Source organism: Hydractinia symbiolongicarpus, chromosome 11 (genome assembly GCF_029227915.1).
Source record: "Hydractinia symbiolongicarpus strain clone_291-10 chromosome 11, HSymV2.1, whole genome shotgun sequence".
Taxonomy (NCBI): domain Eukaryota; kingdom Metazoa; phylum Cnidaria; class Hydrozoa; order Anthoathecata; family Hydractiniidae; genus Hydractinia; species Hydractinia symbiolongicarpus.
The window spans coordinates 29,898,713-29,921,976 of record NC_079885.1 but is presented as its reverse complement, the minus strand read 5'-3'; the positions used below and the strand labels follow the sequence as shown (position 1 = coordinate 29,921,976).

At 37.4% G+C, this 23,264-nt stretch overlaps 1 protein-coding gene across 1 annotated transcript; it reads right to left on the bottom strand.

The window, feature by feature from the left end:
- Positions 1 to 14,197: 14,197 nt before the first annotated feature.
- On the bottom strand, positions 14,198 to 16,564 carry LOC130613644 (piggyBac transposable element-derived protein 1-like). The gene is made up of 3 exons (XM_057434957.1): positions 16,423 to 16,564; positions 14,439 to 16,277; positions 14,198 to 14,235 (listed from the first exon to the last, which is right to left on the bottom strand). Exons 1-3 carry the CDS (start codon positions 16,562 to 16,564, stop codon positions 14,198 to 14,200), a joined length of 2,019 nt encoding a protein of 672 aa, XP_057290940.1.
- Between the last annotated feature and the right edge of the window lie 6,700 nt (positions 16,565 to 23,264).

Sequence of the window (23,264 nt, the reverse complement as noted above, 5' to 3'; positions counted from 1 at the left end):
ATTCAGCGTCTCATCAAAAATGAAAACATTTTTGAAAACTACAAGTCTTATGCGTTGTAGTGATGAAAAAATGGAATAGTGGAAATGAGTTTACACCCTGGGTACTTTCTTTGTATACTTTTGACTATACGGGCTGCGCCCGGAATTTACGGGAAATGGCGGGTTTTCGTTTGCCGGCGATTAAACTTCCATTATTTAGCGTCTCATCAAAAATGAAAACATTTTTTAAACTACAAGTCTCATGCGTTTTAGTGGTGAAAAGATAATTTAAAAAATCGTTTTGGAAATGAGTTTACTCACAGGGTTTTTTCTTTGTATACATTCGACTATACAGGCCAAGCCCGTGATTTACGGGAAATCGCGGGTTTTCGTTTGCCAGCGATTAAACAACTTTCCTTAAGCGTGTCATTAAAAATGAAAACATTTCTGAAAACTACAAGTCTAATGCGTTTTAGTGGTGAAAAAATAATTTAAAAAATCGTTCGGGTAATGAGTTTACTCCCTGGGTACTTTCTATGTATACTTTTGACTATACGGGCCGAGTCCGGGATTTACGGGAAGTCGCGAGTTTTCGTTTGAGGGCGATTAAACATCCTTTATTCAGCGTCTCATCAAAAATGAAAACATTTTTAAAAACTACAAGTCTCATGGGCTTTAGTGGTGAAATAATAATTTAAAAAATCGTTCGGGAAATGAGTTTACACCCTGGGTACTTTCTTTGTATACTTTTGACTATACGGGCTTAGCCCGGGATTTACGGGAAATCGCAGGTTTTCGTTTGCCGGCGATTAAACTTCTTTTATTCAGCGTCTCATCAAAAATGAAAACATTTTTGAAAACTACAAGTCTCATGCGTTGTAGTGGCGAAAAAAAAATTTAAAAAATCGTTTGGAAAATGAGTTTACTCCCTGGGTACTTTCTTTGTATACTTTTCACTATACGGGCCGAGGCCGGGGTTTACGGGAAATGGCGGGTTTTCGTTTGCCGACGATTAAACTTCTTTTATTCAGCGTCTCATCAAAAATGAAAACATTTTTAAAAACTACAAGTCTCATGCGTTGTAGTGGTGAAAAAATAATTTAAAAAATCGTTCGGAAAATGAGTTTACTCCCTGGATACTTTCTTTGTATACTTGTGACTATACGGGCCGAGTCCGGGGTTTACGGGAAATGGCGGGTTTTCGTTTGTCGGCGATTAAACCACTTTCATTAAGCGTCTCATCAAAAATGAAAACATTTCTGAAAACTGCAAGTCTCATGCGTTTTAGTGGTGAAAAAATGAAATAGTGGAAATGAATTTACACCCTGGGTACTTTCTTTGTATACTTTTGACTATACGGGCTGCGCCCGGGATTTACGGGAAATGGCGGGTTTTCGTTTGCCGGCGATTAAACAACTTTCATTAAGCTTCTCATTAAAAATGAAAACATTTCTGAAAACTACAAGTCTCATGCGTTGTAGCGGCGAAAAAAAAATTTAAAAAATCGTTCGGAAAATGAGTTTACTCCCTGGGTACTTTCTTTGTATACTTTTCACTACACGGGCCGAGGCCGGGGTTTACGGGAAATGGCGGGTTTTCGTTTGCCGGCGATTAAACTTCTTTTATTCAGCGTCTCATCAAAAATGAAAACATTTTGAAAAACTACAAGTCTCATGGGCTTTAGTGGTGAAATAATAATTTAAAAAATCGTTTGGGAAATGAGTTTACTCCCTGGGTACTTTCTTTGTATACTTTTGACTATACGGGCCGAGTCCGGGATTTACGGGAAATCGCGGGTTTTCGTTTGCCGGCGATTAAACTTCTTTTACTCAGCGTCTCATCAAAAATGAAAACATTTTGAAAAACTACAAGTCTCATGGGCTTTAGTGGTGAAATAATAATTTAAAAAATCGTTTGGGAAATGAGTTTACTCCCTGGGTACTTTCTTTGTATACTTTTGACTATACGGGCCGAGTCCGGGACTTACGGGAAATCGCAGGTTTTCTTTTGCCGGCGATTAAACTTCTTTTATTCAGCGTTTCATTAAAAATGAAAACATTTTTGAAAACTACTAGTCTCAAGCGTTTTAGTGGTGAAAAAATAATTTAAAAAATCGTTCGGGAAATGAGTTTACTCCCTGGGTACTTTCTTTGTATACTTTTGACTATACGGGCCAAGCCCGGGATTTACGGGAAATCGCGGGTTTTCGTTTGCCGGCGATTAAACTACTTTTATTCAGCGTCTCATCAAAAATGAAAAAATTTTTAAAAACTACAAGTCTTATGCGTTTTAGTGGTGAAAAAATAATTTAAAAAATTGATCTGGAAATGAGTTTACTCACAGGGTATTTTCTTTGTATACATTCGACTATACGGGCCAAGCCCAACATTTACGGGAAATCGCGGGTTTTCGTTTGCCGGCGAATAAACCTCTTTCATTAAGCGTCTCATCAAGAATGAAAACATTTTTGAAAACTACAAGTCTCATGCGTTTTAGTGGTGAAAAAAAATTTAAAAAATCGTTCGGGAAATGAGTTTAGTCCCTGGGTACTTTCTTTGTATACATTCGACTATACTGGCCAAGCCCCGGATTTACGGAAAATCGCGGGATTTCGTTTGCCGGCGATTAAACCTCTTTCATTAAGCGTCTCATCAAAAATGAAAACATTTTTGAAAACTACAAGTCTCATGCGTTTTAGTGGTGAAAAAATAATTTAAAAAATAGTTCGGGAAATGAGTTTACTCCCTGGGTACTTTCTTTGTATACTTTTGACTATACGGGTCGAGTCCGGGGTTTACGGGAAATTGCGGGTTTTCGTTTGCCGGCGATTAAACTCTTTTTTTCAGCGTCCCATCAAATATGAAAACATTTTTGAAAACTACAAGTCTCATGCGTTTTAGTGGTCAAAAAATAATAAAAAAATTCGTTCGGAAAATGAGTTTACTCCTTGGGTACTTTCTTTTTATACTTTTGAATACACGGGCCGAGTCCGGGATTAACGGGAAGTCGCGGGTTTTCGTATGAGGGCGATTAAACTTCTTTTATTCAGCGTCTCATCAAAAATGAAAACATTTTTGAAAACTAAAAGTCTCATGGGTTTTAGTGGTGAAAAGGTAATTTAAAAAATCGTTTTGGAAATGAGTTTACTCACAGGGTACTCTCTTTGTATACATTCGACTATACGGGCCGAGTCAGGGGTTTACGGGAAATGGCGGGTTTTCGCTTGCCGGCGATTAGACTTCTTTTATTCAGCGTCTCATCAAAAATAAAAACATTTTTGAAAACTACAAGTCTCATGCGTTTTAGTGGTGAAAAGATAATTTAAAAAATCGTTTTGGAAATGAGTTTACTCACAGGGTTTTTTCTTTGTATACATTCGACTATACAGGCCAAGCCCGGGATTTACGGGAAATCGCGGGTTTTCGTTTGCCGGCGATTAAACAACTTTCATTAAGCGTCTCATTAAAAATGAAAACATTTCTGAAAACTACAAGTCTAATGCGTTTTAGTGGTGAAAAAATAATTTAAAAAATCGTTCGGGTAATGAGTTTACTCCCTGGGTACTTTCTATGTATACTTTTGACTATACGGGCCGAGTCCGGGATTTACAGGAAGTCGCGAGTTTTCGTTTGAGGGCGATTAAACTTCCTTTATTCAGCGTCTCATCAAAAATGAAAACATTTTTAAAAACTACAAGTCTCATGGGCTTTAGTGGTGAAATAATAATTTAAAAAATCGTTCGGGAAATGAGTTTACACACTGGGTACTTTCTTTGTATACTTTTGACTATACGGGCTGAGCCCGGGATTTACGGGAAATCACAGGTTTTCGTTTGCCGGCGATTAAACTTCTTTTATTCAGCTTCTCATCAAAAATGAAAACATTTTTGAAAACTACAAGTCTCATGCGTTGTAGTGGCGAAAAAAAAATTTAAAAAATCGTTCGGAAAATGAGTTTACTCCCTGGGTACTTTCTTTGTATACTTTTCACTATACGGGCCAAGGCCGGGGTTTACGGGAAATGGCTGGTTTTCGTTTGCCGGCGATTAAACTTCTTTTATTCAGCGTCTCATCAAAAATGAAAACATTTTTAAAAACTACAAGTCTCATGCGTTGTAGTGGTGAAAAAATAATTTAAAAAATCGTTCGGAAAATGAGTTTACTCCCTGGATACTTTCTTTGTATACTTTTGACTATACCGGCCGAGTCCGGGGTTTACGGGAAATGGCGGGTTTTCGTTTGTCGGCGATTAAACCAATTTCATTAAGCGTCTCATCAAAAATGAAAACATTTCTGAAAACTGCAAGTCTCATGCGTTTTAGTGGTGATAAAATAATTTAAAAAATCGTTCGGAAAATGAGTTTACTCCCTGGGTACTTTCTTTGTATACTTTTGACTATACGGGCCGAGTCAGGGGTTTACGGGAAATGGCGGGTTTTCGCTTGCCGGCGATTAGACTTCTTTTATTCAGCGTCTCATCAAAAATGAAAACATTTTTAAAAACCACAAGTCTCATGCGTTGTAGTGGTGAAAAAATAATTTAAAAAATCGTTCGGAAAATGAGTTTACTCCCTGGGTACTTTCTTTGTATACTTTTGACTAAACGGGCCGAGTCCGGGGTGTACGGGAAATCGCGGGTTTTCGTTTTGTCGATTTAAATTAGTTATTTAAATACTATTGTATCTATCGACGTTAAATAAAGAGAAAATCAAAAAAAAAATCATGAGGGCGATTAAACTTCTTTTATTCAGCGTCTCATCAAAAATGAAAACATTTTTGAAAACTACAAGTCTTATGCGTTGTAGTGATGAAAAAATGGAATAGTGGAAATGAGTTTACACCCTCGGTACTTTCTTTGTATACTTTTGGCTATACGGGCTGCGCCCGGAATTTACGGGAAATGGCGGGTTTTCGTTTGCCGGCGATTAAACTTCCATTATTTAGCGTCTCATCAAAAATGAAAACATTTCTTAAACTACAAGTCTCATGCGTTTTAGTGGTGAGAAGATAATTTAAAAAATCGTTTTGGAAATGAGTTTACTCACAGGGTTTTTTCTTTGCATACATTCGACTATACAGGCCAAGCCCGGGATTTACGGGAAATCGCGGGTTTTCGTTTGCCAGCGATTAAACAACTTTCCTTAAGCGTGTCATTAAAAATGAAAACATTTCTGAAAACTACAAGTCTAATGCGTTTTAGTGGTGAAAAAATAATTTAAAAAATCGTTCGGGAAATGAATTTACTCCCTGGGTACTTTCTGTGTATACTTTTGACTATACGGGCCGAGTCCGGGATTTACGGGAAGTCGCGAGTTTTCGTTTGAGGGCGATTAAACTTCCTTTATTCAGCGTCTCATCAAAAATGAAAACATTTTTAAAAACTACAAGTCTCATGGGCTTTAGTGGTGAAATAATAATTTAAAAAATCGTTTTGGAAATGAGTTTACTCACAGGGTACTCTCTTTGTATACATTCGACTATACGGGCCGAGTCAGGGGTTTACGGGAAATGGCGGGTTTTCGTTTGCCGGCGATTAAACTTCTTTTATTCAGCGTCTCATCAAAAATGAAAACATTTTTAAAAACTACAAGTCTCATGCGTTGTAGTGGTGAAAAAATAATTTAAAAAATCGTTCGGAAAATGAGTTTACTCCCTGGATACTTTCTTTGTATACTTTTGACTATACGGGCCGAGTCCGGGGTTTACGGGAAATGGCGGGTTTTCGTTTGTCGGCGATTAAACCACTTTCATTAAGCGTCTCATCAAAAATGAAAACATTTCTGAAAACTGCAAGTCTCATGCGTTTTAGTGGTGATAAAATAATTTAAAAAATCGTTCGGAAAATGAGTTTACTCCCTGGGTACTTTCTTTGTATACATTTGACTATACGGGCCGAGTCAGGGGTTTACGGGAAATGGCGGGTTTTCGCTTGCCGGCGATTAGACTTCTTTTATTCAACCTCTCATCAAAAATGAAAACATTTTTAAAAACCACAAGTCTCATGCGTTGTAGTGGTGAAAAAATAATTTAAAAAATCGTTCGGAAAATGAGTTTACTCCCTGGGTACTTTCTTTGTATACTTTTGACTAAACGGGCCGAGTCCGGGGTGTACGGGAAATCGCGGGTTTTCGTTTTGTCGATTTAAATTAGTTATTTAAATACTATTGTATCTATCGACGTTAAATAAAGAGAAAATCAAAAAAAAAATCATGAGGGCGATTAAACTTCTTTTATTCAGCGTCTCATCAAAAATGAAAACATTTTTGAAAACTACAAGTCTTATGCGTTGTAGTGATGAAAAAATGGAATAGTGGAAATGAGTTTACACCCTGGGTACTTTCTTTGTATACTTTTGACTATACGGGTCGAGTCCGGGGTTTACGGGAAATTGCGGGTTTTCGTTTGCCGGCGATTAAACTCTTTTTTTCAGCGTCCCATCAAATATGAAAACATTTTTGAAAACTACAAGTCTCATGCGTTTTAGTGGTCAAAAAATAATAAAAAAATTCGTTCGGAAAATGAGTTTACTCCTTGGGTACTTTCTTTTTATACTTTTGAATACACGGGCCGAGTCCGGGATTAACGGGAAATGGCGGGTTTTCGCTTGTCGGCGATTAGACTTCTTTTATTCAGCGTCTCATCAAAAATAAAAACATTTTTGAAAACTACAAGTCTCATGCGTTTTAGTGGTGAAAAGATAATTTAAAAAATCGTTTTGGAAATGAGTTTACTCACAGGGTTTTTTCTTTGTATACATTCGACTATACAGGCCAAGCCCGCGATTTACGGGAAATCGCGGGTTTTCGTTTGCCGGCGATTAAACAAATTTCATTAAGCGTCTCATTAAAAATGAAAACATTTCTGAAAACTACAAGTCTAATGCGTTTTAGTGGTGAAAAAATAATTTAAAAAATCGTTCGGGTAATGAGTTTACTCCCTGGGTACTTTCTATGTATACTTTTGACTATACGGGCCGAGTCCGGGATTTACAGGAAGTCGCGAGTTTTCGTTTGAGGGCGATTAAACTTCCTTTATTCAGCGTCTCATCAAAAATGAAAACATTTTTAAAAACTACAAGTCTCATGGGCTTTAGTGGTGAAATAATAATTTAAAAAATCGTTCGGGAAATGAGTTTACACACTGGGTACTTTCTTTGTATACTTTTGACTATACGGGCTGAGCCCGGGATTTACGGGAAATCACAGGTTTTCGTTTGCCGGCGATTAAACTTCTTTTATTCAGCTTCTCATCAAAAATGAAAACATTTTTGAAAACTACAAGTCTCATGCGTTGTAGTGGTCAAAAAATAATAAAAAAATTCGTTCGGAAAATGAGTTTACTCCTTGGGTACTTTCTTTTTATACTTTTGAATACACGGGCCGAGTCCGGGATTAACGGGAAGTCGCGGGTTTTCGTATGAGGGCGATTAAACTTCTTTTATTCAGCGTCTCATCAAAAATGAAAACATTTTTGAAAACTAAAAGTCTCATGGGTTTTAGTGGTGAAAAGGTAATTTAAAAAATCGTTTTGGAAATGAGTTTACTCACAGGGTACTCTCTTTGTATACATTCGACTATACGGGCCGAGTCAGGGGTTTACGGGAAATGGCGGGTTTTCGCTTGTCGGCGATTAGACTTCTTTTATTCAGCGTCTCATCAAAAATAAAAACATTTTTGAAAACTACAAGTCTCATGCGTTTTAGTGGTGAAAAGATAATTTAAAAAATCGTTTTGGAAATGAGTTTACTCACAGGGTTTTTTCTTTGTATACATTCGACTATACAGGCCAAGCCCGCGATTTACGGGAAATCGCGGGTTTTCGTTTGCCGGCGATTAAACAAATTTCATTAAGCGTCTCATTAAAAATGAAAACATTTCTGAAAACTACAAGTCTAATGCGTTTTAGTGGTGAAAAAATAATTTAAAAAATCGTTCGGGTAATGAGTTTACTCCCTGGGTACTTTCTATGTATACTTTTGACTATACGGGCCGAGTCCGGGATTTACAGGAAGTCGCGAGTTTTCGTTTGAGGGCGATTAAACTTCCTTTATTCAGCGTCTCATCAAAAATGAAAACATTTTTAAAAACTACAAGTCTCATGGGCTTTAGTGGTGAAATAATAATTTAAAAAATCGTTCGGGAAATGAGTTTACACACTGGGTACTTTCTTTGTATACTTTTGACTATACGGGCTGAGCCCGGGATTTACGGGAAATCACAGGTTTTCGTTTGCCGGCGATTAAACTTCTTTTATTCAGCTTCTCATCAAAAATGAAAACATTTTTGAAAACTACAAGTCTCATGCGTTGTAGTGGCGAAAAAAAAATTTAAAAAATCGTTCGGAAAATGAGTTTACTCCCTGGGTACTTTCTTTGTATACTTTTCACTATACGGGCCAAGGCCGGGGTTTACGGGAAATGGCTGGTTTTCGTTTGCCGGCGATTAAACTTCTTTTATTCAGCGTCTCATCAAAAATGAAAACATTTTTAAAAACTACAAGTCTCATGCGTTGTAGTGGTGAAAAAATAATTTAAAAAATCGTTCGGAAAATGAGTTTACTCCCTGGATACTTTCTTTGTATACTTTTGACTATACCGGCCGAGTCCGGGGTTTACGGGAAATGGCGGGTTTTCGTTTGTCGGCGATTAAACCACTTTCATTAAGCGTCTCATCAAAAATGAAAACATTTCTGAAAATTGCAAGTCTCATGCGTTTTAGTGGTGATAAAATAATTTAAAAAATCGTTCGGAAAATGAGTTTACTCCCTGGGTACTTTCTTTGTATACTTTTGACTATACGGGCCGAGTCAGGGGTTTACGGGAAATGGCGGGTTTTCGCTTGCCGGCGATTAGACTTCTTTTATTCAGCGTCTCATCAAAAATGAAAACATTTTTAAAAACCACAAGTCTCATGCGTTGTAGTGGTGAAAAAATAATTTAAAAAATCGTTCGGAAAATGAGTTTACTCCCTGGGTACTTTCTTTGTATACTTTTGACTAAACGGGCCGAGTCCGGGGTGTACGGGAAATCGCGGGTTTTCGTTTTGTCGATTTAAATTAGTTATTTAAATACTATTGTATCTATCGACGTTAAATAAAGAGAAAATCCAAAAAAAAATCATGCGGGCGATTAAACTTCTTTTATTCAGCGTCTCATCAAAAATGAAAACATTTTTGAAAACTACAAGTCTTATGCGTTGTAGTGATGAAAAAATGGAATAGTGGAAATGAGTTTACACCCTCGGTACTTTCTTTGTATACTTTTGACTATACGGGCTGCGCCCGGAATTTACGGGAAATGGCGGGTTTTCGTTTGCCGGCGATTAAACTTCCATTATTTAGCGTCTCATCAAAAATGAAAACATTTTTTAAACTACAAGTCTCATGCGTTTTAGTGGTGAAAAGATAATTTAAAAAATCGTTTTGGAAATGAGTTTACTCACAGGGTTTTTTCTTTGTATACATTCGACTATACAGGCCAAGCCCGGGATTTACGGGAAATCGCGGGTTTTCGTTTGCCAGCGATTAAACAACTTTCCTTAAGCGTGTCATTAAAAATGAAAACATTTCTGAAAACTACAAGTCTAATGCGTTTTAGTGGTTAAAAAATAATTTAAAAAATCGTTCGGGAAATGAGTTTACTCCCTGGGTACTTTCTGTGTATACTTTTGACTATACGGGCCGAGTCCGGGATTTACGGGAAGTCGCGAGTTTTCGTTTGAGGGCGATTAAACTTCCTTTATTCAGCGTCTCATCAAAAATGAAAACATTTTTAAAAACTACAAGTCTCATGGGCTTTAGTGGTGAAATAATAATTTAAAAAATCGTTTTGGAAATGAGTTTACTCACAGGGTACTCTCTTTGTATACATTCGACTATACGGGCCGAGTCAGGGGTTTACGGGAAATGGCGGGTTTTCGTTTGCCGGCGATTAAACTTCTTTTATTCAGCGTCTCATCAAAAATGAAAACATTTTTAAAAACTACAAGTCTCATGCGTTGTAGTGGTGAAAAAATAATTTAAAAAATCGTTCGGAAAATGAGTTTACTCCCTGGATACTTTCTTTGTATACTTTTGACTATACGGGCCGAGTCCGGGGTTTACGGGAAATGGCGGGTTTTCGTTTGTCGGCGATTAAACCACTTTCATTAAGCGTTTCATCAAAAATGAAAACATTTCTGAAAACTGCAAGTCTCATGCGTTTTAGTGGTGATAAAATAATTTAAAAAATCGTTCGGAAAATGAGTTTACTCCCTGGGTACTTTCTTTGTATACATTTGACTATACGGGCCGAGTCAGGGGTTTACGGGAAATGGCGGGTTTTCGCTTGCCGGCGATTAGACTTCTTTTATTCAGCCTCTCATCAAAAATGAAAACATTTTTAAAAACCACAAGTCTCATGCGTTGTAGTGGTGAAAAAATAATTTAAAAAATCGTTCGGAAAATGAGTTTACTCCCTGGGTACTTTCTTTGTATACTTTTGACTAAACGGGCCGAGTCCGGGGTGTACGGGAAATCGCGGGTTTTCGTTTTGTCGATTTAAATTAGTTATTTAAATACTATTGTATCTATCGACGTTAAATAAAGAGAAAATCAAAAAAAAATCATGAGGGCGATTAAACTTCTTTTATTCAGCGTCTCATCAAAAATGAAAACATTTTTGAAAACTACAAGTCTTATGCGTTGTAGTGATGAAAAAATGGAATAGTGGAAATGAGTTTACACCCTGGGTACTTTCTTTGTATACTTTTGACTATACGGGCTGCGCCCGGAATTTACGGGAAATGGCGGGTTTTCGTTTGCCGGCGATTAAACTTCCATTATTTAGCGTCTCATCAAAAATGAAAACATTTTTTAAACTACAAGTCTCATGCGTTTTAGTGGTGAAAAGATAATTTAAAAAATCGTTTTGGAAATGAGTTTACTCACAGGGTTTTTTCTTTGTATACATTCGACTATACAGGCCAAGCCCGGGATTTACGGGAAATCGCGGGTTTTCGTTTGCCAGCGATTAAACAACTTTCCTTAAGCGTGTCATTAAAAATGAAAACATTTCTGAAAACTACAAGTCTAATGCGTTTTAGTGGTGAAAAAATAATTTAAAAAATCGTTCGGGAAATGAGTTTACTCCCTGGGTACTTTCTATGTATACTTTTGACTATACGGGCCGAGTCCGGGATTTACGGGAAGTCGCGAGTTTTCGTTTGAGGGCGATTAAACTTCCTTTATTCAGCGTCTCATCAAAAATGAAAACATTTTTAAAAACTACAAGTCTCATGGGCTTTAGTGGTGAACTAATAATTTAAAAAATCGTTTTGGAAATGAGTTTACTCACAGGGTACTCTCTTTGTATACATTCGACTATACGGGCCGAGTCAGGGGTTTACGGGAAATGGCGGGTTTTCGCTTGCCGGCGATTAGACTTCTTTTATTCAGCGTCTCATCAAAAATAAAAACATTTTTGAAAACTACAAGTCTCATGCGTTTTAGTGGTGAAAAGATAATTTAAAAAATCGTTTTGGAAATGAGTTTACTCACAGGGTTTTTTCTTTGCATACATTCGACTATACAGGCCAAGCCCGGGATTTACGGGAAATCGCGGGTTTTCGTTTGCCGGCGATTAAACAACTTTCATTAAGCGTCTCATTAAAAATGAAAACATTTCTGAAAACTACAAGTCTAATGCGTTTTAGTGGTGAAAAAATAATTTAAAAAATCGTTCGGGTAATGAGTTTACTCCCTGGGTACTTTCTATGTATACTTTTGACTATACGGGCCGAGTCCGGGATTTACGGGAAGTCGCGAGTTTTCGTTTGAGGGCGATTAAACTTCCTTTATTCAGCGTCTCATCAAAAATGAAAACATTTTTAAAAACTACAAGTCTCATGGGCTTTAGTGGTGAAATAATAATTTAAAAAATCGTTCGGGAAATGAGTTTACACACTGGGTACTTTCTTTGTATACTTTTGACTATACGGGCTGAGCCCGGGATTTACGGGAAATCACAGGTTTTCGTTTGCCGGCGATTAAACTTCTTTTATTCAGCGTCTCATCAAAAATGAAAACATTTTTAAAAACTACAAGTCTCATGCGTTGTAGTGGCGAAAAAAAAATTTAAAAAATCGTTCGGAAAATGAGTTTACTCCCTGGGTACTTTCTTTGTATACTTTTCACTATACGGGCCAAGGCCGGGGTTTACGGGAAATGGCGGGTTTTCGTTTGCCGGCGATTAAACTTCTTTTATTCAGCGTCTCATCAAAAATGAAAACATTTTTAAAAACTACAAGTCTCATGCGTTGTAGTGGTGAAAAAATAATTTAAAAAATCGTTCGGAAAATGAGTTTACTCCCTGGATACTTTCTTTGTATACTTTTGACTATACGGGCCGAGTCGGGGGTTTACGGGAAATGGCGGGTTTTCGTTTGTCGGCGATTAAACCACTTTCATTAAGCGTCTCATCAAAAATGAAAACATTTCTGAAAACTGCAAGTCTCATGCGTTTTAGTGGTGATAAAATAATTTAAAAAATCGTTCGGAAAATGAGTTTACTCCCTGGGTACTTTCTTTGTATACTTTTGACTATACGGGCCGAGTCAGGGGTTTACGGGAAATGGCGGGTTTTCGCTTGCCGGCGATTAGACTTCTTTTATTCAGCGTCTCATCAAAAATGAAAACATTTTTAAAAACCACAAGTCTCATGCGTTGTAGTGGTGAAAAAATAATTTAAAAAATCGTTCGGAAAATGAGTTTATTCCCTGGGTACTTTCTTTGTATACTTTTGACTAAACGGGCCGAGTCCGGGGTTTACGGGAAATGGCGGGTTTTCGTTTGCCGGCGATTAAACTTCTTTCATTAAGCGTCTCATCAAAAATGAAAACATTTCTGAAAACTAAAAGTGTCATGCGTTGTAGTGGTGAAATAATAATTTAAAAAATTGTTCGGGAAATGAGTTTACACCCCGGGTACTTTCTTTGTATACTTTTGACTATACGGGCCGAGTCCGGGATTTACGGGAAATCGCAGGTTTTCGTTTGCCGGCGATTAAACTTCTTTTATTCAGCGTCTCAACAAAAATGAAAACATTTTTAAAAACTACAAGTCTCATGCGTTTTAGTGGTGAAAAAATATTTTAAAAAATCGTTCGGGAAATGAGTGTACTCCCTGGGTACTTTCTTTGTATACTTTGGACTATACGGGCCGAGTCCGGGAATTACGGAAATCGCGGATTTTCGTTTTAGGGCGATTAAACTTCTTTTATTCAGCGTCTCTTCAAAAATGAAAACATTTTTGAAAACTACAAGTCTCATGCGTTGTAGTGGTGAAAAAATAATTTAAAAAATCGTTCGGGAAATGAGTTTACTCCCTGGGTACTTTCTTTGTATACTTTTGACTATACGGGCCGAGTCCGGGGTTTACGGGAAATGGCGGGTTTTCGTTTGCCGGCGATTAAACTTCTTTCATTAAGCGTCTCATCAAAAATGAAAACATTTCTGAAAACTACAAGTCTCATGCGTTTTAGTGGTGAAAAAATAATTTAAAAAATCGTTCGAGAAATGAGTTTACTCACAGGGTACTTTCTTTGTATACATTCGACTATACGGGCCAAGCCCGGGATTTACGGGAAATCGCGGGTTTTCGTTTGCCGGCGATTAAACTTCTTTCATTAAGCGTCTCATCAAAAATGAAAACATTTTTGAAAACTACAAGTCTTATGCGTTTTAGTGGTGAAAAAATAATTTAAAAAATCGTTCGGGAAATGAGTTTACTCCCTGGGTACTTTCTTTGTATACTTTTGACTATACGGGCCGAGTCCGGGGTTTACGGGAAATGGCGGGTTTTCGTTTGCCGGCGATTAAACTTCTTTTATTCAGCGTCTCATCAAAAATGAAAACATTTCTGAAAACTACAAGTCTCATGCGTTTTAGTGGTGAAAAAATAATTTAAAAAATCGTTCGGGAAATGAGTTTACTCACAGGGTACTTTCTTTGTATACTTTGGACTATACGGGCCGAGTCCGGGATTTACGGAAATCGCGGATTTTCGTTTTAGGGCGATTAACCCTATTCGTACCGGGGCTTTTTTGACGTTCAAATCCCAGGGGCGCGCTGATTGAGCGCACCCCCAAGAAAATCTTTCGCATAAAAGCGGTGAACCTGATTTTTTTACAGTAACATTATGTATCTATATTGTACCAAAAAACACCTACTTTGGATGTTTTCAAGCTAAATTACATTCTCACTGCCCCAATCAACATGAGCGGCTGAAAAAAAAGGGCGAAAAATAAGGATTTTTCAAAAAAATGTCCCTAAAGAAGGTTTTTTGACATGAATTAGTTTTTTTACACCAAAACCCTGCTATTAGTATAAAACATGACAAAAATAAACAAAAAGAAGTAAAATAATGTCAGTAAGGTTCATATCATCAGCTGAAACCAGAACGTTCATTTCTTTGAACACGACATACATTTTTGTATCATATGGGCCTGACACGTTGTATTGCCACATGATTGACAAAGTGATTTGACACACGGAATAGATTTTTTCTTTTGGGAATAATTTTCTCCTGCATTCTCAGCCTGACAAACAGTACACCGTTTCCTTGTTTCTGCAAATGCAGGACCAATAGCTGCACGCGGTTCCGGATTACATTGCGCATTACCCAAGACAAGATTTATTTTTTGTTTTGTGATGGACAACATACCATTTTGACTTCTTTTTTGTATGGTTGGTTTCACCAATTCCATGACTAATTGAAAGGCGTATTCAAAAGACTTTTGTTGTAGCGGATCAATACCTTTATTCAGTGAATATATCGTCGAAGAATTTACTCGAGCGGTATCCAACATGTAAGAAAACATAACAAACGTCCACTTTCTTGACTTTGTCTTCGTCGTGTGAAACCCCATCCTCTGATCCACAATATCAGTACCCCCCTTTGTAAAGTCATATAGTTTATATAACCCCAATTTGTGGCAATTATCATCCTTGGTTGTACCTAGGATTGGTTCTAGTGTTGACAACATGAGTACATTTTTCTTTCCGTTTGAAGTTTTCACTACATATGAAGATAAGGACAGCGGCCCATCTTTTTGCCAATACACTTCACTGGACAGTGGCTCTCTTTGTTTGAAATCTTTCATTTCAATTGGAATTCCTTTCCTGTTGATCTGCATTGTACCAACACAAGTGATATCCCTTTCATACAACCAAAGCGCAAGCGGGATTGATGTATATAATCTGTCGAAAGATATATTACGTCCGGCCAGCGAGACAACATTTGATAGTTGTTTTATCATGTATTTTACTATTTCCTCAGTGCCTGGTACATAATAAATTCCTGGATCTCCCTGTGGTTTGCCGCTATATGGAGCTGCAAGGAATGTATACGGATATCGTGCTGCATTTATGGCTTTCAGTAATAAACCGTATTTGGCGGGTTTGTTGGGATTGTACTGTTTGAAACTTATCTGTGTCCTCATTGGATACAGGGTTTCATCAAGTGATAGATAGTCGCCCGGTACAAGGCATGACATGCATTCATAATTGAAAGATTCAAAAACTTCACGCATTGCCGCAAAACGGTCATGTTTCCATCTTTCATCTCTTGTTGTCTCGTCGTCAAAACAAAGGTTTGTACGTATAAAAAAAAACCTATTTCTCGACATAGTGGCGCTGAATATTGGCGGACCATATTGGTTTGAGAATAATCTATGAGCAGATATACAGTTTAGTTTGTATAGTCCTCGATATAGGTACAATCCAATAAATGCATAAATTTCTTCAACAGAGGTTTCTTTCATGTACGAATACCTACTATTTTGCGTCAAGAAATTATCGGGTAGTTTGGACAGAGTGCGTCTAATCTTTCTGTTGGTGCACAACAAAATGTTATTCACAATTTCAGGAGTGAAGTAGAGCTCAAAAGCAGAACGGGGTGATGCAGTTTCACAAGCTTTTGGTTGTGGGCCTTGTCGTCCAGTAATAACATTTGCACGATTATTTCGACCAACATTTCCAGCTTGTGGCTGATTCTGGAAAGTACGAATTATGTCATTTTTCTTCTTATTATCTATTTTGAAAATGCTTTGGATAGACTTTGATTCTGGTGGTATTGGAAAAACGTTATAATTTTCTAAATTTGTAGCGGCAGCAATACTGTTTACTAAGCGATATTTCGTAAGTCGACGTCTCCTCAAATGGTTTGCTCCGGCTTCCTCTTCACTTTCGGACGCATCATTGTCAGCATCACCTACACGGTCATCGTTATCATGTTGATGATCCTCTTCTTCAACTATTTCTTTATCTATGAGACAAACAAAAATACTAAAAATAAATTATCACACATTTTGAAACATATTTTGCTTCTCGCAACCAATGCGCCATATATATACGCGAAGTTAGACAGAGAGATTATATATATGTATATATAATATAGCTATATATATTACCAATTTCACCGCACAATTCTTCCAAATCATCTTCATCATCAAGTTCTTCATCCATAGCTTCGTCTACGTTATCTTCTTCAATAAATCTCAATATATTTTGAATGGCTTCCTCAGATGAAATTCTAGCCTTTTTCGGTCCCATTTTGTAATTTTTTTATTAGACTAATAATATATAAAGGGGTAATTTATGTCACAAACGCAATAATTATATTTTTTATTATATATAAGCCCTCTTTGCTATACCATCTATCCTATTTATCTAATTAACATCAATAAGACTGAAAATATAACACAATTCGAAATATTTCATTTTTCGCTTTTGCGCCTTTTTTGACATTGGCCCCATAATGGCCGCAAAACATAAATTTTTCAGAAAAAAAATTTGCCGGTCTTAACCGCCCTAAAAAAATATTAAAAGTCTGCGAAGCTCATGCGGGTCGCTTAATTTTTCATGAAAAGCCGCATAAAAATGTGAAAGGGTGCGCTCATTCAGCGCACTCCCGGTACAAATAGGGTTAAATAAAGAGAAAATCAAAAAAAAAATCATGAGGGCGATTAAACTTCTTTTATTCAGCGTCTCATCAAAAATGAAAACATTTTTGAAAACTACAAGTCTTATGCGTTGTAGTGATGAAAAAATGGAATAGTGGAAATGAGTTTACACCCTGGGTACTTTCTTTGTATACTTTTGACTATAAGGGCTGCGCCCGGAATTTACGGGAAATGGCGGGTTTTCGTTTGCCGGCGATTAAACTTCCATTATTTAGCGTCTCATCAAAAATGAAAACATTTTTTAAACTACAAGTCTCATGCGTTTTAGTGGTGAAAAGATAATTTAAAAAATCGTTTTGGAAATGAGTTTACTCACAGGGTTTTTTCTTTTTATACATTCGACTATACAGGCCAAGCCCGGGATTTACGGGAAATCGCGGGTTTTCGTTTGCCAGCGATTAAACAACTTTCCTTAAGCGTGTCATTAAAAATGAAAACATTTCTGAAAACTACAAGTCTAATGCGTTTTAGTGGTGAAAAAATAATTTAAAAAATCGTTCGGGAAATGAGTTTACTCCCTGGGTACTTTCTATGTATACTTTTGACTATACGGGCCGAGTCCGGGATTTACGGGAAGTCGCGAGTTTTCGTTTGAGGGCGATTAAACTTCCTTTATTCAGCGTCTCATCAAAAATGAAAACATTTTTAAAAACTACAAGTCTCATGGGCTTTAGTGGTGAAATAATAATTTATAAAATCGTTCGGGAAATGAGTTTACACCCTGGGTACTTTCTTTGTATACTTTTGACTATACGGGCTTAGCCCGGGATTTACGGGAAATCGCAGGTTTTCGTTTGCCGGCGATTAAACTTCTTTTATTCAGCGTCTCATCAAAAATGAAAACATTTTTGAAAACTACAAGTCTCATGCGTTGTAGTGGCGAAAAAAAAATTTAAAAAATCGTTTGGAAAATTAGTTTACTCCCTGGGTACTTTCTTTGTATACTTTTCACTATACGGGCCGAGGCCGGGGTTTACGGGAAATGGCGGGTTTTCGTTTGCCGACGATTAAACTTCTTTTATTCAGCGTCTCATCAAAAATGAAAACATTTTTAAAAACTACAAGTCTCATGCGTTGTAGTGGTGAAAAAATAATTTAAAAAATCGTTCGGAAAATGAGTTTACTCCCTGGATACTTTCTTTGTATACTTTTGACTATACGGGCCGAGTCCGGGGTTTACGGGAAATGGCGGGTTTTCGTTTGTCGGCGATTAAACCACTTTCATTAAGCGTCTCATCAAAAATGAAAACATTTCTGAAAACTGCAAGTCTCATGCGTTTTAGTGGTGAAAAAATGGAATAGTGGAAATGAATTTACACCCTGGGTACTTTCTTTGTATACTTTTGACTATACGGGCTGCGCCCGGGATTTACGGGAAATGGCGGGTTTTCGTTTGCCGGCGATTAAACAACTTTCATTAAGCTTCTCATTAAAAATGAAAACATTTCTGAAAACTACAAGTCTCATGCGTTGTAGCGGCGAAAAAAAAATTTAAAAAATCGTTCGGAAAATGAGTTTACTCCCTGGGTACTTTCTTTGTATACTTTTCACTACACGGGCCGAGGCCGGGGTTTACGGGAAATGGCGGGTTTTCGTTTGCCGGCGATTAAACTTCTTTTATTCAGCGTCTCATCAAAAATGAAAACATTTTGAAAAACTACAAGTCTCATGGGCTTTAGTGGTGAAATAATAATTTAAAAAATCGTTTGGGAAATGAGTTTACTCCCTGGGTACTTTCTTTGTATACTTTTGACTATACGGGCCGAGTCCGGGATTTACGGGAAATCGCGGGTTTTCGTTTGCCGGCGATTAAACTTCTTTTACTCAGCGTCTCATCAAAAATGAAAACATTTTGAAAAACTACAAGTCTCATGGGCTTTAGTGGTGAAATAATAATTTAAAAAATCGTTCGGGAAATGAGTTTACTCCCTGGGTACTTTCTTTGTATACTTTTGACTATACGGGCCGAGTCCGGGACTTACGGGAAATCGCAGGTTTTCTTTTGCCGGCGATTAAACTTCTTTTATTCAGCGTCTCATCAAAAATGAAAACATTTTTGAAAACTACTAGTCTCAAGCGTTTTAGTGGTGAAAAAATGATTTAAAAAATCGTTCGGGAAATGAGTTTACTCCCTGGGTACTTTCTTTGTATACTTTTGACCATACGGGCCAAGCCCGGGATTTACGGGAAATCGCGGGTTTTCGTTTGCCGGCGATTAAACCTCTTTCATTAAGCGTCTCATCAAGAATGAAAACATTTTTGAAAACTACAAGTCTCATGCGTTTTAGTGGTGAAAAAAAATTTAAAAAATCGTTCGGGAAATGAGTTTAGTCCCTGGGTACTTTCTTTGTATACATTCGACTATACGGGCCAAGCCCCGGATTTACGGGAAATCGCGGGATTTCGTTTGCCGGCGATTAAACCTCTTTCATTAAGCGTCTCATCAAAAATGAAAACATTTTTGAAAACTACAAGTCTCATGCGTTTTAGTGGTGAAAAAATAATTTAAAAAATAGTTCGGGAAATGAGTTTACTCCCTGGGTACTTTCTTTGTATACTTTTGACTATACGGGTCGAGTCCGGGGTTTACGGGAAATTGCGGGTTTTCGTTTGCCGGCGATTAAACTCTTTTTTTCAGCGTCCCATCAAATATGAAAACATTTTTGAAAACTACAAGTCTCATGCGTTTTAGTGGTCAAAAAATAATAAAAAAATTCGTTCGGAAAATGAGTTTACTCCTTTGGTACTTTCTTTTTATACTTTTGAATACACGGGCCGAGTCCGGGATTAACGGGAAGTCGCGGGTTTTCGTATGAGGGCGATTAAACTTCTTTTATTCAGCGTCTCATCAAAAATGAAAACATTTTTGAAAACTACAAGTCTCATGCGTTGTAGTGGTGAAAAAATGGAATAGTGGAAATGAGTTTACACCCTGGGTACTTTCTTTGTATACTTTTGACTATACGGGCCGAGTCCGGGGTTTACGGGAAATGGCGGGTTTTCATTTGCCGGTGATTAAACTTCTTTTATTCAGCGTCCCATCAAATATGAAAACATTTTTGAAAACTACAAGTCTCATGCGTTTTAGTGGTCAAAAAATAATATAAAAATTCGTTCGGAAAATGAGTTTACTCCCTGGGTACTTTCTTTGAATACTTTTGACTACACGGGCCGAGTCCGGGGTTTACGGGAAATGGCGGGTTTTCGTTTGCAGGCGATTAAACTTCTTTTATTCAGCGTCTCATCAAAAATGAAAACATTTTTGAAAACTACAAGTCTCATGCGTTGTAGTGGTGAAAAAATGGAATAGTGGAAATGAGTTTACACCCTGGGTACTTTCTTTGTATACTTTTGACTATACAGGCCAAGCCCGGGATTTACGGGAAATCGCGGGTTTTCGTTTGCCGGCGATTAAACCACTTTTATTCAGCGTCTCAGCAAAAATGAAAACATTTTTGAAAACTACAAGTCTCATACGTTGTAGTGGTGAAAAATTATTTAAAAAATCGTTCGGGAAATGAGTTTACACCCTGGGTACTTTCTTTGTATACTTTTGACTATACGGGCCGAGTCCGGGGTTTACGGGAGATGGCGGGTTTTCGTTTGCCGGCGATTAAACTTCTTTTATTCAGCGTCTCATCAAAAATGAAAACATTTTTGAAAACTAAAAGTCTCATGGGTTTTAGTGGTGAAAAGGTAATTTAAAAAATCGTTTTGGAAATGAGTTTACTCACAGGGTACTCTCTTTGTATACATTCAACTATACGGGCCGAGTCAGGGGTTTACGGGAAATGGCGGGTTTTCGCTTGCCGGCGATTAGACTTCTTTTATTCAGCGTCTCATCAAAAATAAAAACATTTTTGAAAACTACAAGTCTCATGCGTTTTAGTGGTGAAAAGATAATTTAAAAAATCGTTTTGGAAATGAGTTTACTCACAGGGTTTTTTCTTTGTATACATTCGACTATACAGGCCAAGCCCGGGATTTACGGGAAATCGCGGGTTTTCGTTTGCCGGCGATTAAACAACTTTCATCAAGCGTCTCATTAAAAATGAAAACATTTCTAAAAACTACAAGTCTAATGCGTTTTAGTGGTGAAAAAATAATTTAAAAAATCGTTCGGGTAATGCGTTTATTCCCTGGGTACTTTCTATGTATACTTTTGACTATACGGGCCGAGTCCGGGATTTACGGGAAGTCGCGAGTTTTCGTTTGAGGGCGATTAAACTTCCTTTATTCAGCGTCTCATCAAAAATGAAAACATTTTTAAAAACTACAAGTCTCATGGGCTTTAGTGGTGAAATAATAATTTAAAAAATCGTTCGGGAAATGAGTTTACACACTGGGTACTTTCTTTGTATACTTTTGACTATACGGGCTGAGCCCGGGATTTACGGGAAATCACAGGTTTTCGTTTGCCGGCGATTAAACTTCTTTTATTCAGCTTCTCATCAAAAATAAAAACATTTTTGAAAACTACAAGTCTCATGCGTTGTAGTGGCGAAAAAAAAATTTAAAAAATCGTTCGGAAAATGAGTTTACTCCCTGGGTACTTTCTTTGTATACTTTTCACTATACGGGCCAAGGCCGGGGTTTACGGGAAATGGCGGGTTTTCGTTTGCCGGCGATTAAACTTCTTTTATTCAGCGTCTCATCAAAAATGAAAACATTTTTAAAAACTACAAGTCTCATGCGTTGTAGTGGTGAAAAAATAATTTAAAAAATCGTTCGGAAAATGAGTTTACTCCCTGGATACTTTCTTTGTATACTTTTGACTATACGGGCCGAGTCCGGGGTTTACGGGAAATGGCGGGTTTTCGTTTGTCGGCGATTAAACCACTTTCTTTAAGCGTCTCATCAAAAATGAAAACATTTCTGAAAACTGCAAGTCTCATGCGTTTTAGTGGTGAAAAAATGGAATAGTGGAAATGAGTTTACACCCTGGGTACTTTCTTTGTATACTTTTGACTATACGGGTTGCGCCCGGGATTTACGGGAAATGGCGGGTTTTCGTTTGCCGGCGATTAAACTTCTATTATTCAGCGTCTCATCAAAAATGAAAACATTTTTGTAAACTACAAGTCTCATGCGTTTTAGTGGTGAAAAGATAATTTAAAAAATCGTTTTGGAAATGAGTTTACTCACAGGGTTTTTTCTTTGTATACATTCGACTATACAGGCCAAGCCCGGGATTTACGGGAAATCGCGGGTTTTCGTTTGCCGGCGATTAAACAACTCTCATTAAGCGTCTCATTAAAAATGAAAACATTTCTGAAAACTACAAGTCTCATGCGTTGTAGCGGCGAAAAAAAAATTTAAAAAATCGTTCGGAAAATGAGTTTACTCCCTGGGTACTTTTTTTGTATACTTTTCACTATACGGGCCGAGGCCAGGGTTTACGGGAAATGGCGGGTTTTCGTTTGCCGGCGATTAAACTTCTTTTATTTAGCGTCTGATCAAAAATGAAAACATTTTTAAAAACTACAAGTCTCATGCGTTGCAGTGGTGAAAAAATAATTTAAAAAATCGTTCGGAAAATGAGTTTACTCCCTGGATACTTTCTTTGTATACTTTTGACTATACGGGCCGAGTCCGGGTTTTACGGGAAATGGCGGGTTTTCGTTTGCCGGCGATTAAACTTCTTTTATTCAGCGTCTCATCAAAAATGAAAACATTTTTAAAAACTACAAGTCTCATGCGTTGTAGTGGTGGAAAAATAATTTAAAAAATCGTTTGGAAAATGAGTTTACTCCCTGGGTTTTTTCTTTGTATACATTCGACTATACGGGTCAAGCCCGGGATTTACGGGAAATCGCGGGTTTTCGTTTGCCGGCGATTAAACTTCTTTTATTCAGCGTCTCATCAAAAATGAAAACATTTTTAAAAACCACAAGTCTCATGCGTTGTAGTGGTGAAAAAAGAATTTAAAAAATCGTTCGGAAAATGAGTTTACTCCCTGGATACTTTCTTTGTATACTTTTGACTATACGGGCCGAGTCCGGGGTTTACGGGAAATGGCGGGTTTTCGTTTGTCGGCGATTAAACCACTTTCATTAAGCGTCTCATAAAAAATGAAAACATTTCTGAAAACTGCAAGTGTCATGCGTTTTAGTGGTGAAAAAATAATTTAAAAAATCGTTCGGGAAATGAGTTTACTCCCTGGGTACTTTCTTTGTATACTTTTGACTATACTCGCCGAGTCCGGGATTTACGGGAAATCGCGGGTTTTCGCTTGCCGGCGATTAAACTTCTTTTATTCAGCGTCTCATCAAAAATGAAAACATTTTTAC

Bases quoted from the DNA above. Each gene is read 5' to 3' on its own strand.
- LOC130613644 (XM_057434957.1), bottom strand. From the start codon at position 16,564: ATGGGACCGAAAAAGGCTAGAATTTCATCTGAGGAAGCCATTCAAAAT. The intron at 16,278-16,422 runs GTAATATATATA...TTTGTCTCATAG, and splicing joins AGAATTGTGCGGTGAAATTG to ATAAAGAAATAGTTGAAGAA. The intron at 14,236-14,438 runs GTATGTCGTGTT...CTTTTTTTTCAG, and splicing joins GGCCCATATGATACAAAAAT to CCGCTCATGTTGATTGGGGC.